The sequence below is a fragment of the Geotrypetes seraphini genome, chromosome 1, assembly GCF_902459505.1.
Source record: "Geotrypetes seraphini chromosome 1, aGeoSer1.1, whole genome shotgun sequence".
Lineage (NCBI taxonomy): Eukaryota > Metazoa > Chordata > Amphibia > Gymnophiona > Dermophiidae > Geotrypetes > Geotrypetes seraphini.
This window is the reverse complement of record NC_047084.1, coordinates 285,734,825-285,751,597: the sequence shown is the minus strand read 5'-3', so window position 1 is coordinate 285,751,597 and position 16,773 is coordinate 285,734,825. Positions and strand designations below refer to the sequence as shown.

General features: G+C 44.9%; 1 protein-coding gene across 2 annotated transcripts in view; it reads left to right on the top strand.

Moving 5' to 3' along the window:
• Positions 1–16,773, top strand: part of C1H20orf194 (chromosome 1 C20orf194 homolog) — a 308,395-nt gene that overhangs the window by 184,076 nt on the left and 107,546 nt on the right. For both annotated transcript variants that reach the window (XM_033953173.1, XM_033953162.1), the window contains exons 18-20: positions 7,496–7,566; positions 8,504–8,554; positions 14,203–14,290. In XM_033953173.1, the coding sequence (XP_033809064.1) occupies positions 7,496–7,566; positions 8,504–8,554; positions 14,203–14,290 (210 nt within the window). The remainder of the gene's footprint in view (positions 1–7,495; positions 7,567–8,503; positions 8,555–14,202; positions 14,291–16,773) is intronic.

Here is a 16,773-nt window from a genome sequence, read left to right as displayed (position 1 = left end):
AGTGAGACAGGGATTTCTATAAGTTCTGCTGGGTTAGATAACTGTCTTTGCTTTGCTATGGATATGTTTTTTTATCCCAGGACAAGCAGGCATGATATTCTCACACATGGGTGACGTCATCTACGGAGCCCCAGCGCAGACAGCTTTTCAAGCAAACTTGCTAGAAGTTTCAAGTTTGCACACTGCACCACGCATGTGCTAGCCTTCCTGCCTCTAGAGGGCGCATCTCCACCTCGTGGTCCTCAGTTCATTTTCATCCGCGGAGCCAGAAGCCCTGTGGATAAATTTGTGCTCGTATTGCCTTCTGTCGCCGCGGCTGTGTTCGGAATTTCGACGCGGTCGCTGCGCTACTTGTATTTTCTTTCTTTGTTTTCTTTCTTTTTCAAAAAAAAAAAATAAAAAAATCTAATTTTCCTTTTCGCTCCGGGGGCTCCCGGTAGCCGTGGCCGAGGAACCTCGCTTGTTCCCGGCCTTGTTTTGGGCCCATGTCCCGGCCCGTAACGGGTTTTAAGAAGTGTGGTAGGTGTGATAGGCTTTTGTCCATCACTGACCCTCACGGGTGCTGCATTCGGTGTTTGGGGCCCCATCACCCGACAGCATCGTGCCCTAAGTGTGCCACCTTCCAGAAACGGGCCCTTACTCGTCGCAAGGCCCGTATGGCTGATCTCTTTGCCGTCGATACCCCGACGGGGAAGGCCTCGAGCTCGGCCTCGGCTTCGGCCCCGGCCTCGACCTCGGCCTCGACATCGGACCCCTCGGCTCCCTCGAAGCCGGTTGCCTCGCAGAAACAAGCCCCGGGTAAGTCTCCACTTCCTTCCTCAGTTTCATCTAACAGGAAGCCATCCTCGGGCTCTTCGTCGGCGGGACCGTCGACCTCGGCCCAGTCCAAGGTGTCGAAGGGGTTAGCCCCGAGGGAATACTCGAAACCGAGGTCGCCCTCTGCGGAGCGCCCCCAGGTGTTGCCTCCGGGTCTCACTATCCCGGCGTTCCAGGAGTTGCTTCGCGCTTTAATCTCCTCGGAGCTTTCCGGGGCCATTGAGACCTTGCAGCAGGCTTCGGCCTCGCCTTCGGTCTCGGGGGCCCCGCAGTTGGCGACCTCGGCCTCGGGCACCGGCCTTTCAGCGGCCGAAGCTCCCTCGGCCTCGACCTCGACGCTCCCCTCGGATCCGACCTCGGTGAGACAGCCTGAGGTCAGTGTGCGGTCCCGAGACAAGCAGCGCCGGGTACGCCGGATCTCCTCGTCCTCGTCCCCGAGGTCTTCACGGGGTTCCTCGCCCTCGAGCAAGCCTCGGGCGAAGCACCGCCTCAAAAAGGCCAAGCGGTCTCGAGCCTCGCCTCTGCGGAGTCATCGCTCGACGCCGCCCGAGGGGGGGGTTTTGCGTGTCGAGGAACTCCGCCTCGACAACCCCGATCTCTTACGGTCCCCGATCCGGGAGAGTTCCCGTGCCTCCTCGCCGGGGCGGAAGGGACGGGCCTCCATACCCCGTACCCCGGGGGTTCCCCCAGGGGGTCTCTTCGGCGGACTGTCTCCCCGACCCCCTCGAGGTCTCGAGATCGTGCCTCCTGGGGTTCGGGGTCGGGGGAGCAGTGCGGGTATTCTCGCCAGGCCTCTCCCTTCGGCTCCGTTGAGAAGTCTCGATCACCCTCTCCGCCTGCACGGACATCTTCTTTTTCAAAGTTTGTCCATGACATGGCGAAGGCTCTGGGGGTGGACCTGTCGGCAGGGTCGCACTATACAAAAGAGTTTTTGGAGGAACAGGATTCTCCTGCTCCTCTGCGGGAATCTCCCCGCCTGCCGCTTAACAAGGTCCTCCTTCAGACTTTGCTGCGGAACCTTGAGACCCCTCTTACAGTGGCGGTAGTGCCCACCAAGATGGAATCCAAATATCGGACTCTTCCCCCCAAGGGGTTTGACAAGGGGCAACTCTCCCATCAGTCGCTCCTAGTGGAGTCGGCTCTTAAGCGTTCGCAGCCCTCTAGAATCTCGGCGGCTGTCCCCCCTGGGAGAGAGGGTCGGACCCTCGATAAATTCGGCCGCCGTCTGTATGCTAATTCCCAGATGGCCACGAGGGTCCTCAACTATGCTTTCGCCTATTCTTCCTACCTCAGATCCATGGTCAAGGATCTGCCTGAGTTTCAGGGAGTGATCCCGGATTCACACAGGGATAGGTTTGCCACTTTTGCATCGAACCTGTCCCAACTACGGTTCTATCTGTTTCATGCAGTATATGACGCTTTTGAGCTTGCCTCGAGGGTCTCGGCTTGTGCGGTAGCCATGCGCCGGCTGGCGTGGCTACGGACCCTCGAGATGGACCCCAACCTACAGGAGCGATTGGCCAATCTACCCTGCGTGGGGTCGGAGTTATTCGACGACTCCCTGGAGGCGGCCACCAAGCGGCTTTCGGACCAAGAGCGATCCTTGGCGTCTCTGGTTCGCCCGAAGCCTAAGCCGTCGCCCCAGAGACAATTTAAACAACCACCTAGGCGGTACCCTCAAAAATCGACACCGGCCTTTTCGAGACCCCCTCCCCGACGTCCACCCCAACAGGGTAGAGGGGGGCCCTCCAAGCCCGCTGCGCAGGGGGCATCCAAGCCGGCGCCGTCCTTTTGACGGGATGAGCGGCCGGGGGCTGGCCCCCGCCGCGAAGTCGCCCAACCCCCTCCCCATCGGGGGTCGGCTCACGGCCTTTGCCAGGGCTTGGTCAGAGATTACGTCAGACGCATGGGTGCTCCGGACCGTCTCAGAGGGTTATTCGTTAAACTTCTCCAGGCAGCCTACAGACATGCCTCCCGGGGCGTGCCCGTCCAATCGGAGCCAGTTGACCCTTCGAGAGGAAGCCAGGGCCTTGTTGAGCCTCCGGGCGGTCGAAGTGGTGCCCCTCGATCAGCAGGGACGGGGATTTTATTCCCGTTACTTTTTGGTCCCAAAGAAGACCGGGGACTTACGCCCCATTTTGGACCTCCGGAAGCTCAACAAGTTCCTGGTCAGGGAGAAGTTCCGCATGTTATCGCTTCCGATTCTATATCCTCTATTGGACGAGGGGGACTGGATGTGCTCCCTGGATTTGAAGGAAGCGTACACCCATGTTCCGGTGCATCCCGACTTTCGGAAGATTTTAAGATTTCAGGTCGGGGAGTTGCACCTGCAGTACCGTGTACTACCCTTCGGTCTGGCTTCGTCCCCTCGGGTATTCACGAAATGTATGGTGGTGGTCGCGGCTGCTCTGCGCTCCCGGGGGTTGCAAGTCTTTCCCTATCTGGACGATTGGCTGATCAAGGCCCCGACAAGGGAAGGAGTTATTTCAGCGACCCAACAGACTATCACGCTTCTTCAGGGTCTAGGGTTCGAGGTGAACTTTCCCAAGTCTCACTTGCGCCCGACTCAATCCCTCCAGTTTATAGGAGCCGTGCTGGACACGGTGCTCCTCCGTGCCTTCCTCCCTTCTCCACGGCTGGAGGCACTGCTTCGTTTGGGCCGGCAGGTTTCACAACTGCAGGTAGTGTCGGCTCACCGTATGATGGTGCTTTTGGGGCACATGGCATCGACGGTCCAAGTGGCCCCTTTTGCCCGGTTGCATCTGAGGATTCCTCAGTGGACCTTGGCCTCGCAATGGCGTCAGGACCGCGACCCGGTATCTCGACGTTTGCTTGTGACTCCGTCTTTCAGACGCTCGCTCCGTTGGTGGACCAACTCTACCAATCTGTCAGGGGGTTTGCTCTTTCGCGTCCCTCCGCATCGCAAGGTCCTGACCACGGACTCTTCGGAGTATGCGTGGGGGGCTCATCTAGACGGTCTACGAACGCAAGGCCTATGGTCGGCCGCGGATCGTCGGTGTCACATCAACGTGTTGGAGCTTCGTGCCATTTATCTGGCTGCTCGGGCCTTCGGTCACCTCCTGCGCGATCAAGTGGTTCTCGTTCGAACGGACAACCAGGTGGCCATGTATTACGTAAACAAGCAGGGGGGGACGGGCTCTTGGCCTCTGTGCCAGGAAGCCCTGCGCCTTTGGACATGGGCCGTCTCTCAGAACATCTTCTTGCGAGCGGTTTACATTCAGGGGGAGCTGAATTGTCTGGCAGACAAACTCAGTCGTCTTCTCCAGCCACACGAGTGGTCGCTGAACTCTCGGGTTCTACGCGAAGTCTTCGACCGCTGGGGGACTCCTCAGGTGGATCTGTTTGCTTCGCCCGAGACTCACAAACTACCCCTCTACTGTTCTCGGGTGTACTCCCGGGAACGTCTCGAGGCCGACGCCTTTCTTCTCGACTGGGAGGGGAGGTTCCTTTATGCGTTCCCTCCTTTTCCTCTGATTTTGAGAACGCTGGTTCATCTGAAATCGACCAGAGCTACGATGATTCTCATTGCACCTCGTTGGCCAAGACAGCACTGGTTCTCCCTGCTTCTTCAACTCAGTGTCAGGGATCCTCTGCTTCTGCCTGTCTTTCCCTCTCTGCTGTCTCAGAGTCGGGGTTCGCTGTTACATCCCAATCTTCAGTCTTTACATCTGACAGCTTGGTTCCTTTCCCCTTGACTTCGGTTCCTGTTTCTCAGTCAGTACGGGATATTTTGGAGGCCTCTCGGAAGGTCTCGACTAGGCTTTGTTATTCCCAGAAGTGGACCAGATTTTCATCCTGGTGCTCCTCGAACCGCCTGGACCCGGGTTCGGTTCCTGTGTCTTCGGTGCTGGAATATCTGTTGCATCTGTCGAATTCTGGTCTGAAGACGACTTCCATTCGAGTGCATCTTAGTGCAATTGCTGCATTCCATCAACATCTCGAGGGTCGTTCCCTCTCTCTGCACCCTCTGGTTTCTCGTTTCATGAGGGGTCTTGTAAATGTTCATCCTCCTCTCAAACCTCCTCCTGTGGTATGGGATCTTAATGTGGTCTTGGCTCAACTGATGAAACCGCCTTTTGAGCCTATCGACTAATCTCTTCTTAAGTTTCTTACTTGGAAAGTAGTCTTTTTGATTGCGCTCACGTCCGCTCGTCGGATTAGTGAGTTACAGGCTTTGGTTGCGGATCCTCCTTTCACTGTGTTTCATCATGACAAGGTGGTTCTTCGCACCCATCCCAAATTCTTGCCTAAGGTTGTGTCTGATTTCCACCTCAATCAGTCCATTGTTCTTCCGGTATTTTTCCCGAAGCCCCATTCTCATCCTGGTGAGACGGCACTTCACACGCTTGACTGTAAGAGGACGTTGGCTTTTTATCTCCAACGTACTAAGTCTCATCGGAAGGTTCCTCAATTGTTTTTGTCCTTTGATCCTAATCGGGTGGGACATCCGGTTTCCAAGCGTACCTTATCCAACTGGTTAGCTGCTTGTATCTCTTTTTGCTACGCTCAGGCTGGTCTCCCGCTCTCGGGTCGAGTCACGGGACACAAGGTCCGGGCGATGGCAGCTTCGGTTGCTTTCCTCCGTTCTACTCCTATGGAGGACATATGTAAAGCTGCCACCTGGTCTTCGGTTCATACGTTCACCTCCCACTACTGTCTGGACTCCTTGTCCAGGAGTGACGGCCGGTTTGGCCAGTCGGTGTTACGTAACCTGTTTTCATAAATTGCCATCCTCCCACCTACCCTTCTTCTGGTTGGCTTGGAGGTCACCCATGTGTGAGAATATCATGCCTGCTTGTCCTGGGATAAAGCACAGTTACTTACCGTAACAGGTGTTATCCAGGGACAGCAGGCATATATTCTCACAACCCGCCCACCTCCCCGGGGATGGCTTTTCTTTGCTTGATATGGAACTGAGGACCACGAGGTGGAGATGCGCCCTCTAGAGGCAGGAAGGCTAGCACATGCGTGGTGCAGTGTGCAAACTTGAAACTTCTAGCAAGTTTGCTTGAAAAGCTGTCCGCGCTGGGGCTCCGTAGATGACGTCACCCATGTGTGAGAATATATGCCTGCTGTCCCTGGATAACACCTGTTACGGTAAGTAACTGTGCTTTCTGGGACCATAGCTAATTAGCCAAACTATTCCAGTTGTGCTGCTTATATTCTTTTATCAGGAATTATAGTTTGTTTGCATAAGACTATATGTATTGTGTGATAATTAGACATATTTTCTAATTACTTAGAGAATATATATGTACTGATGTGCTGACATATTTACAGAGATATTTCTACATAATTATTAGTCTGTTATTTTATACAGCTTGTATATATTATTTTCTTTATTTTTTTTTTTTATAATAAAGTAAGTTTCAGATATTCTCTGGTCTCATACTTCTAATAAGAATGCGAAAATCTGAATCACTGAGACTTACATTGGGTGTAAGCATTTTTTCCTAGACATGCGTGCAGAGCGACTGTTTATCTGATTGCCTGACAGTTTTATGACACCCAATTAGCTTTACAGATATTTTTCTGTTCAAAAATGAGTATAAAGTTAGAAGTCTTGGTGGCCAAGACATGTAAGTAGACTATTTTTTTTTAATTATTATTATATTTGGACCTCCAGCAGATTTGTCCACACACTCATTTTTCTCAGTGGTCAATTACGGATGCGAAAGCTGGACACTACAGATACAAGATAGAAAGAAGATTGACTCATTTGAGCTTTGAGGCTGGAAAATAATTTAATACTTGCCGTGGACTGCCAAAAGAACTAAAAAAATCGATTCTGGAAGACATCAAACTGGCTATGTAATTTGAAGCCCAAATGATTAAGTTATGACTTTCTGTCTTATTTTGGTCACACTGTCAGAAGAGAAAGATCATTGAAGGACATTATGTTTAGGAAGATCAAAGGAGCCAGGCAAAAAGGGGTGACCTGCGATCAGATGGCTGGTCATGTTGAAAAACAACCATGGTGATGACACTGGAGGACTTTACTGGACTAGCACAAAACTGATATATTTTTAGATCTGTAATTCATCAACATAACATAACATAAAAATCAATTTCTAGACCGCATAACCTTGCAGATCTATGCGATTTACAAAAAATTACATCAGCTTACAACCGAGCAATCACGGAATTTAATTACCCAAAAATCTAGAGAATAAGTAAGTCTTCAAACACTTTCTAAATTCCAGATATGAGAAAGACATGTCCTAACTTGAGCTTGAGTCAGTGGCGCCTAACTAACTGCCTTCTTTCACCAGCAGCAGAGTATCTCTGCCTTATAGAAGATGTGTGTGGAATAGCTTACCTATCTAGGCTACTAAAGTGTTCTCACCCTTATGGGAAATTAATTTGTTTTTATGCTCTCCTTTTTATTATTGAAGAAAAACCATAGTTAGAGAGTCCCACATTTCTGTGCCTGTTGATTAACTACTTTAGGAGCATAGGAGCTACTATGCATATCCAGAGGGATTTCAAAAAATTCCCTAGTAAGCTTTGAGAAAAGAAAACACTGTTACAGGGTGTTGTACTTGAAATATTACTTTTTGGAAGTATTATGAATACTGTGAATATTACTTTTCTTGTGTGAGGGAAAGGTGTTTTGTTTTTTAATTAAGACAATTAATTATGTCTTATTTTACTCTAGATGGCAGTGTTACTTCAGAAAGCACTTATATCATCCTGACTGCAGCCATACCTAGATTTGTTTCTTGGCTGGTTAGTATGAAACATACTTATATCTTTCCTAAACTGTTAATACGTATATTTTAAATAGTCCTTAAATTTGTGTGGTTCATTTCACTTGTTAAGTCTGTAGATTAGGCTGGATTTTTATCCTTTGGTTTCAAAAACAAACATTGATTGGCCAGATCGAGCAAGAGCCAGTGGACTTATTAGATCTTAATAGGACCCTGCCCTGCCCTGAACTTCAGTGAAACGTGCATGTTGGCTTAGGTTTGTCCAGTATTAAAAGATGTTTCACAGTATACAAAAAAAAAATGCTGAATGTTTTTTGAATAGGGTTACCGTATGGCTCCAGAAAAAGAAGGATGGATTGAAAGCAATGGAAGTAAAGAGGATAGATTTGAGACATCTAGAGTAAAACCCGGATGTCTTAATCCATATTCTTTTTACTGGAGCCATATTGTAACACTAGTTTTGAAGTTCATTTGATGTTTCTTGTTTGTCATTCTGTTTTGACCTGTTCGTTTTATATGTGTTTTGATTTGGCTCACACCTTTTTCAGTTGAAGGTCAAAGCTATTACTACTAATTTTTTTAGCACTACTACATATGCAGTGCTGTACACATTGTATGCAGATATTTTCTTTGTCCCTACTGGGTTCACAATGTGTTTTTGGTACCTGGGGCAATGGAGTGCACTAACCAATAGGCTGCTTCTCTTCATCCTCGGATATAGTAGGTATATTACTGTACCTGGAGAGGGCTTAGGTTTGTACCTGAGGCAGTGAAGGGTTATATGAATTGCCCAAGGTCAAAGAGCCATAATGGGATTTGAACCATTAGGCAATAGGACATTTGTCATAATGCAGATTTCATTATGTTAACTGAATTTTACTAGTTGAAATATTAAACATTAGTCATGATACCAACTATGATGTATTTTATTAAAGCCTAGAAATTTTTTTCTGCAGATTGAAGATGATGAAGTGAAGCGGTCTGAAAAAGCTTTACAGATTGTGAAGGTGAATATTGATCCTTGCTAGGGCTTCTGTTCATAGGTGTTCAGAAACAGGTATTTTATATGGGGGTTATTTAAGGATTGAAAATATCAGTGCTGCTTCCTTTTATTGATGGAATCAAAAATTTAAGTTGTATCAATTAGCATTTGATTGCACACAAAAAGCACAAAAACTAAATGGAATATACAAGATGAATTGGGGGGATGACAGAATACTAAGGGAAGTAGTGTTGTGATATTTTTCAGGTGTGGGTTATTGTTTTTGGGTTTTTTTTTTCAATAAACACTTTTTTAAAAATCGCATCAGGGTGTATATCAGCATTCAGTGGTTAAAATCTAAAACCAGAAGCCCTACTTCTTAATCGTTATTTCTATAAACTGAAAATTACTGATCACAGGTAAATTTGACAGCATTTATTTTAGTTTCACAAAGAGGTTGAAATGAAGGCTTTTGTAGTCATAGAATCTGAAGGAACTGAACTATAAATTACATCTTACAATAAGATAAATTGACAGAAAAATTATTTCCTTGAATATATTTATCATTACATGGGGTACAATATCCTATTCTTTCTACTTTAAAAAAAATATTAAGAGTCTTCTTGGACAGAAATCTTATTATGTGAGCAGAAGTGGATGCTGTAGTAAAAAAAAAGGGTTTCTCTATACTATAGAATTTGTTTATTAAGGGCTTTTTTTCATGACTACGCTTTTCAATTATCGGTGCAGTCTTTAGTTTTATCAGTTTTAGACTATTGTAATATAGTCTATTTTATTGGTCTACAAAAGAATTTTAGGAAACTGCGGTTAATTGAGAACTCCACAGTACGATTGATTTTTTTTTTTTTTTTTTTTTAATAATGGATCACATTACTCTTTATTTTCATAAACTACACTGGCTTCCGATAGAGCCCAGGGTAGTTTTCAAATCTGGCTATTTTTGTTATAAAGTGCTTTGTGGTCTATTGCCATGTTATTTGATTGATCAATTTGCTTGTAATATTTTGAGGCACCCTTCACGTTTTTCTGCTTTTTTTCTGTTTCCTACTGGAAGGGGTTGCTCTAAACTTAAATATGTGGAAAAGATGGTGGCTTTTCAGGTTATTAGTTGGGAGAGAAAACTAGGCCCTATAATATGAGCATCTTGCACTAGTGGCCAAAATTGTGGAAACACTTCGTTTTTTGAGATTGCAGAACTTTATTCAGCTGTTGCATCAGTTAATTATTTAATCCTGATATAATATGATAGAACATTCTTTGTTTGATAATAAACATTACTGGTAATTTTTTTGTAGTAATTTTGTTTATTTTGTAGTTAGGAATGACTTTTAGTGATTTTACATCAAAAAGGTAAGCAATTGGTTGTGTTGCTTTTGATATGTATTGCTTAGATTTTGAGTGCATACAGTACAATAGGTTGTTTGTGTTTTGTTTTGATGCTCTGATGTTGTCATAGCTTGTGAGTGTTGTCTAAAGGCCCATTGTGCAATACGACAAAAACTGAATTATTATTTTTCATTAATTGTGATTTAATTGAATTAAATGAATTAATTGTCTAAATACACAAAAATTACTGCTGTATGCTAAATTTTGTAGAAGAGACTTGATTGGTTGCCTAAAAAGAGAGCAACAACCATAACCTTAAGAAAAGGCTAGGGTTACCAAGAGATTGCAGCCAAAATTGGTCAAGGTGTATCACCGGCTGGAGTACTGAAATTCTGCAAGCATTTTAAAGAGACTACAAGCATCAAAAACAAGGCTAGAAGGAGCCAGAGAAAGATTGCAACACCTCAGATTGATAGAAGGATAGTGAGAATGGCTCTTCAAAATCAGGAATTAACTGCCACTGACATCAATAAGTCACTGGCCGAAACAGGGGTGTTGATGTCAGGCTGGACGGTTCACCGGAGACTGGTGAAAGCAGGCCTGAAAAACAAGAATTCTCAGGAAAAAGCCCTTCCTTAGTGTAATTCAGCATCGTTTTAACTGGGCTAAAGAGTATACCAACTTTACCACAAAGTATATACCAGCTTTACCACAAAGCAGTGGAAGAAGGTGTTGTGGAGTGATGAGACCAGAATCTCCATATTTTGGCAGTGGTGGTGTCCGCTATGTTCATTGGCAAGGATTGCTTGCCAGAGTTTACTACTGGCCACCATGAAGCAGACTCTTGATCTGGGAGAATGGGCTCTGTCTCAGGAAGCATTCAACAGCATCGTGAGTCGGTGAAGACGCCTAACAAGAAAGCATCTCAATTTTTCACTCAAAGATATGAGCCAGGAAGCACTGATCTATATGCCTTGATGCAGCCATGGCCATAGAAAGGGCTTCTGTATATGTTCTTGCCATGGCCCATGACAGGCAGAGTCTTACGAAGAATAATGTTGCATCCAAGGCTGGTAGTTCTCATCGCAATGGGCTGGCCGAAATGTCTGTGGTATTCAGATCTGGTCATCAGTTATTTCCCTGTTTGCTTCTAATATTGACCTATATTGAATGCTCTATTTATGTGATAGAACAACCAGCCGTTGAGACTCTTGACAAAGGCATAGATACTGAAACACTGTCAGCATCGAGTCTTCAAATCCTTATAGTGCTACTATCAATAAGGTGAACTTTGAACTTTACACCCATGGCTGAATTATTGACATCTCATCCTCATGCCATCTAAAGAGGGACCAGGATCTCAGCCTAGCCTGTCATTCAAGATTACTCTCAGAGGGCCCAATCGCCCTGGATGATCTGGAATGCTTTGGTCTTACTGCATGGCTCTTGAGCATGCAGCCTTAGTGCGCAAAGGATATCTGGAGGTGGTAGTTACCACTCTCCTGAAGACCAAAAAGCAGTCAGCCTTGGCCACCTATGCAAATACATGGAAGTGCTTCCAGGGCTGGTGTGCCCAGAAGAGTGAGGCTCCGGTCATAGCACCAGTATCACTGGTTCTAGCTTTCCTTCAAGAAGGGCTTGAGAAAGGACTAGTGGTTGGCTCCCTCAAAGTACAGAGAGCGGGTCTCTCGTTCTTCAGATCTCAGTCTAATAAAAAGACATTGGCCTCTCACCCAAAAGCAGCCAGATTTTTGAAGGGAGCATTACGAGGGAGTGCTGAAAAGTCCTCAGCCCAAATAAGATGAGAATGAATTGGAGTCATGAAACCTATAAATTATTCCACATATTCACCACTAAGTTCAACAAACTTGGTACATCGTGTCTGAAGTTTCTGTAAACCTTCCAAAAAATACTATGATGTCTGCTCACTGAAATACTATTCCACTGCTGCAATCACCTCTGAATCACTCAAAAATTGTTGCCCTTTCAAACTTTTTTTTAAAGTTTGGAAACAGAAAATAGTCAGATGGAGCAAGATCTGGTGAGTAGGGTGGATGGTCTATGCACTGAAACCCCAACTGTGTCAAACATCCATTGTTTTGCCAACCTTATCAGCAGATGCATTATCTTGCCCCATTCCTGTAAGCTCTATCCTCATCTGCACAAGCCTCAAACTTTAAAATCATACAAGTGTTCAAGGCTTGTGCAGATGAGGACAGAGCTTGCGGGGAATGGGACAGAACTCATGGGGACTGGACAGGGTAGAGATAGATCCTGCGGGGACTGAAAAAAATTTGTCTTTGTGTCATTCTCTACTTGAAAGTATTCACTTTATGATGTTTCTCATCAGCATTCAAACATTTGGCCACTCACTTGGCTGACAGCTTCTGCATACCCAGCTGTTTGTGGATTATACAACCAATACGTTACCTGGATATCTGTAGTGTCTCAGCAATTGTTTTAGCTAATATTCGCCGATCAGCCAAAATCAGGTCATGGACATGGTCAACAATTTCAGAAGTTGACACCATTTTAGTCCTCCCAGACCTTGCTGCATCATCAGTTTTAAAATCTCCACGCTGAAAGTTTGCACACCACGTTTTCACTATGAAGTATGTGGGCATTTGTCACTCAGTGTTTGTGTCATACAGTCATGAATTTTCTTTGGTATTTTCTTCTGCAGGAATCGAAAATTTGTGACAGCTTGGAGCTTCTCACTTGAAAATTCCACACATTTCGTTGACATGGTTCAATCATTGATCTGAAACTATGTTTAAACATTGCATTATGATTCTGCAAATTGGCACTTTGCAAAATTAAAATAACACTCTTTTTAGCTACAGTGGCAAAATAATGTTCAGAATTTAAGAAGTTGGTTGGGCTGAGAACTTTTCATCACACCATCTTAAGTCTGCTTTCCCCAGTGCATCAACCTTTTCCAAAATGGAGTCTTAATCTTGTTCTGCGGGCTCTCACTAGAGCTCCATATGAGCCTTTGAAGACAGCATTATTGATGGACATGACAGTCAAAACAGCATTTTTAATGGCGGTCACATCAGCACATCAGTGTCTGAACTACAGGCTTTCTCCTGCAGAGAACCCTTCCTCAGGATTGCAGAGATCAGTCTGAAAACAGTCCCCTCTTTCTTGCTGAAAGTAGTCTCCAGTTTCCACTTCAACCAGGAAGTACGGTTGCCAGCTTTCACATCCATGGGGTCCAAGAAGAGTGGCAAAGTTCTGATATTGCTTGATGTTCACAGAGTGTTGCTCTGCTATCTGGAAGTAACAAATGAGTTTTGGCTATTGGTTCATCTCTTTATGCTAGTGGGTACCAGATGCCAGGGCCAGCCGGCTTTAAAAGCAACCATTTCTAGATGGATTCATATGGTCATTTCCTCAGCTTACATCAGCAGTGGAAACCAATTTCCAGTAGCTATAAAAACCCATTCCACTAGGAATGTTGTGTCCTCCTGGCTGGAATCTAGAGCAGCTTCCCCTAAAGAAATTTGTAGAGCAACCATATGGTCTCCCCTCCATACTTTCACAGTTTCATAGGGTGGATGTAGCAGCCAAATTGGATAATGCGTTCGGATCTTCAGTACTCTCAGCAGACTCATCTGTCATACCCTAAATCTTAGGGGACTACTTTGGTACGTCAAGTGTTCCAGAATGATGTGGTATTGCACTAGAAGGAAAGATTAGGTACTTGATGATAATCTTCTTTGTAGTAAATAGGCACATTATTCTAGAAGCCTGCCCTGTCAGATATTCATTAGCCTGATTGCTGTCTCTGACATGTCCATAATACTATTATTGTGAAGAGACAATGGAGTATCTACAAGACTATTAGTGCAGGTTGCACTCAGGTAGGTGGCCTGTTCTTTGCACCACATTATGGGGTTAAATGTTTAGATGTTTATGATTATTTCATGTTATATGTTATGATTGGGCAGAACAGACTTGTTTCTCGGGGATGGTCCCTGAACTCCCTATTCTGTTTTCTTCTCTAGGGCTGACCATCTGCTTTGATACAAACTGAGGTATTACAGGACAGCCCAGAGGGATGGGAGGCAGAGCAGAAAAATGTTAATGAGGCTCTCTAAACAGGATCTTGCGACCAGGGATACACAACCTATGTGTTCCAGAATGATGTGCCTATTTACTAGAAAGACGATTATCAAGGTAGGTACCTAGTCTTTCCTTACTAGCAACAAGAGTTTAATTTGTTGATATGAGGAAATCCTTTATAGAATAAAATGCAAATTCTAAAATTTAATTACACCATTAATTGATAGACCACAAATCTAAATTGTGTTTATTTCTTAGGATGAAGAATCCTTCCTTGGCACTTTCCTTACAGGTGGAGATGATGCATATATATATACAAGCAATGTTCAAGTCAGGCCTGAAGAAGGTGAGTGTTCTGAACATTTTAAGTTAAAATACAATACAAATACAAAACTGTGAACCAAGAAAACCCACCAAAATATTTTTTGTCATATCTTCCACAGAACTTGGCTGATTCTTATGACATTTAGTTCACTGTGTCCTGAATGAAGTTGATGTAAAACCTAAATATTTCCCACTGCACCACAACACTACCTTGTTGCTATGGGATACGTGCAGAAGCAGACAATATTTTGTAAACAAAATGGTTTTCATTGCAGAAGACCAAATTCTGATAAAGAACTTGGTATTCGTAAAATGTTACACCAGTTGACGATTATTGAAAGAGTTCCCACAGAAAGGTTGGAACAAAAATGGCCTTGATGAAAAATAGCTGGAAAGCGATGACCACAAATGCTCGCAGTCTAAGCAACAAAGTTCATGATCTGCAAGCCCTGATGTTAGAGGCAGATCTGGATATTGTCACTATCACAGAGACATGGTTCAGTGAATCCCATGGATGGGATGCAAACATACCGGGATATAATCTTTTTAGGAAGGACAGAGATAGACAAAAAGGAGGAGGAGTAGCTCTCTATGTTAAGATCGATATCCAAGCGACCGAAATGCAAGGCACCTAGGGAGAGGAAGAAGCGATATGGATTGCTCTGAAAAGAGAAGATTGAACTTCTATCTATGTAGGTGTAGTCTACAGACCTCTGACTCAATCGCAACAAATTGATAAGGATCTGATTGTGGCTATCCAAAAGTTTGGAAGGAAAGAGGAGGTGCTGCTGTTGGGAGATTTCAACCTGCCAGATGTGGACTGGAATGTTCGTCTGCAGAATCGGAAAGAAGTAGGGAGTTTGTGAATATCTTTCAAGAGGCTCTGCTCAGACAAATAGTGATGGAACCCACAAGGGAAAAAACGGTATTGGATCTGGTCCTCACAAATGGAGAGAGTATCTCTAATGTTTGAGTGGGTGCGCACCTGGGAAGTAACGATCATCAAACGGTTTGGTTTGATATAATGGCTAAAGTGGAGAGCGGCCACACGATATTTAAAGTCCTAGATTTCAAACGTACAGACTTTAATAAAATGAGAGAGTAACTGAAGAAAGAACTGTTAGGATGGGAGGACATAAGAGAAATGGAAAAACAGTGGTCTAAGCTGAAAGGAGCGATAAAAATGGCTACGGACCTGTATGTGAAGAAAATAAATAAAAACAAGAGAAAAAGGAAACTGATATGGTTCTCCAAACTAGTGGCAGAGAAAATAAAGGCAAAAGAGCTGGAGTTCGTGAAATATAAAAAAACCCAAGAAGAGGAGTGCAGAAAGGACTACCGAGTGAAACTGAAAGAAGCCAAGAGAGAGATACATCTGGCGAAAGCGCAGGCAGAAGAACAAATGGGTAAAAATGTTAAAAAGGGAGACAAAAATTTTTTCAGATATATTAGTGAAAGGAGGAAGATGAAAAATGGAATTGCTAAACTAAATTATGCTGAGAACTGATATGTGGAGAGTGTTGAGGAAAAAGCAAACGTGCTAAACAAATACTTCTGTTATGCACAGATGGGAAGAGGGACCTTGGAGTGATAGTGTCTGAAGATCTAAAGGCATGACAATGCAATGGCTGCTGCTGTAAGGATGCTGGGCTGTATAAAGAGAGGCGTAGCCAGTAGAAGGAAGAAGGTGTTGAGGCCCCACTTGGAGTATTGTGTTCAGTTTTGGAGACCGTATCTGGCGAATGGCATAAGAAGACTTGAAGCAGTCCAGAGGAGGGCGACGAAAATGATAGGAGGTTTGCGCCACAAGATGTATGAGGAGAGACTGGAAGCCCTGAATATGTATACCCTAGAAGAAAGGAGGGACAGGGGAGATATAATTCAGACATTCAAATACTTGAAAGGTATTAACGTAGAACAAAATCTTTTCTAGAGAAAGGAAATTGGTAAAACCAGAGGACATAATTTGAGGTTGAGGGGTGGTAGACTCAAGAGCAATGTAAGCAAATTCTACTTTACAGAGAGGGTGGTGGATGCCTGGAATGTGCTCCTGAGAGAGATGGTGGAGAGGAAAACGGTGACGGAGTCAAAGAAGTGTGGGATGAACACAGAGGATTTAGAATCAGAAAATAATAGTAAATTTTGAAGAACTAAGGGCAGTACTGTGTAGACTTGCACAGTATGTGTCTGTATATGGCCTTTTGGTTGAGGATGGGCTGGGGAGGGCTTCAATGGCTGGGAGGGTGTGGATGGACTGGAGTGAGTTTTGATGGAGACTTCAGCAGTTGGAGCCCAAGCACAGTACCGGGTAGAGCTTTGGATTCTTGCCCAGAAATAGCTAAGAAGAAAAAAAAAATTTAAAATTGAATCAGGTTGGGCAGATAGGATGGACCATTCGGGTCTTTATCTGCTGTCATCTACTATGTTACTATGATGTGCTGCTAGGCAAGATCAAAGCAGTGGACACTATGGATCGTAAGCCAGGCAGTGGATGATTGCGCTCGA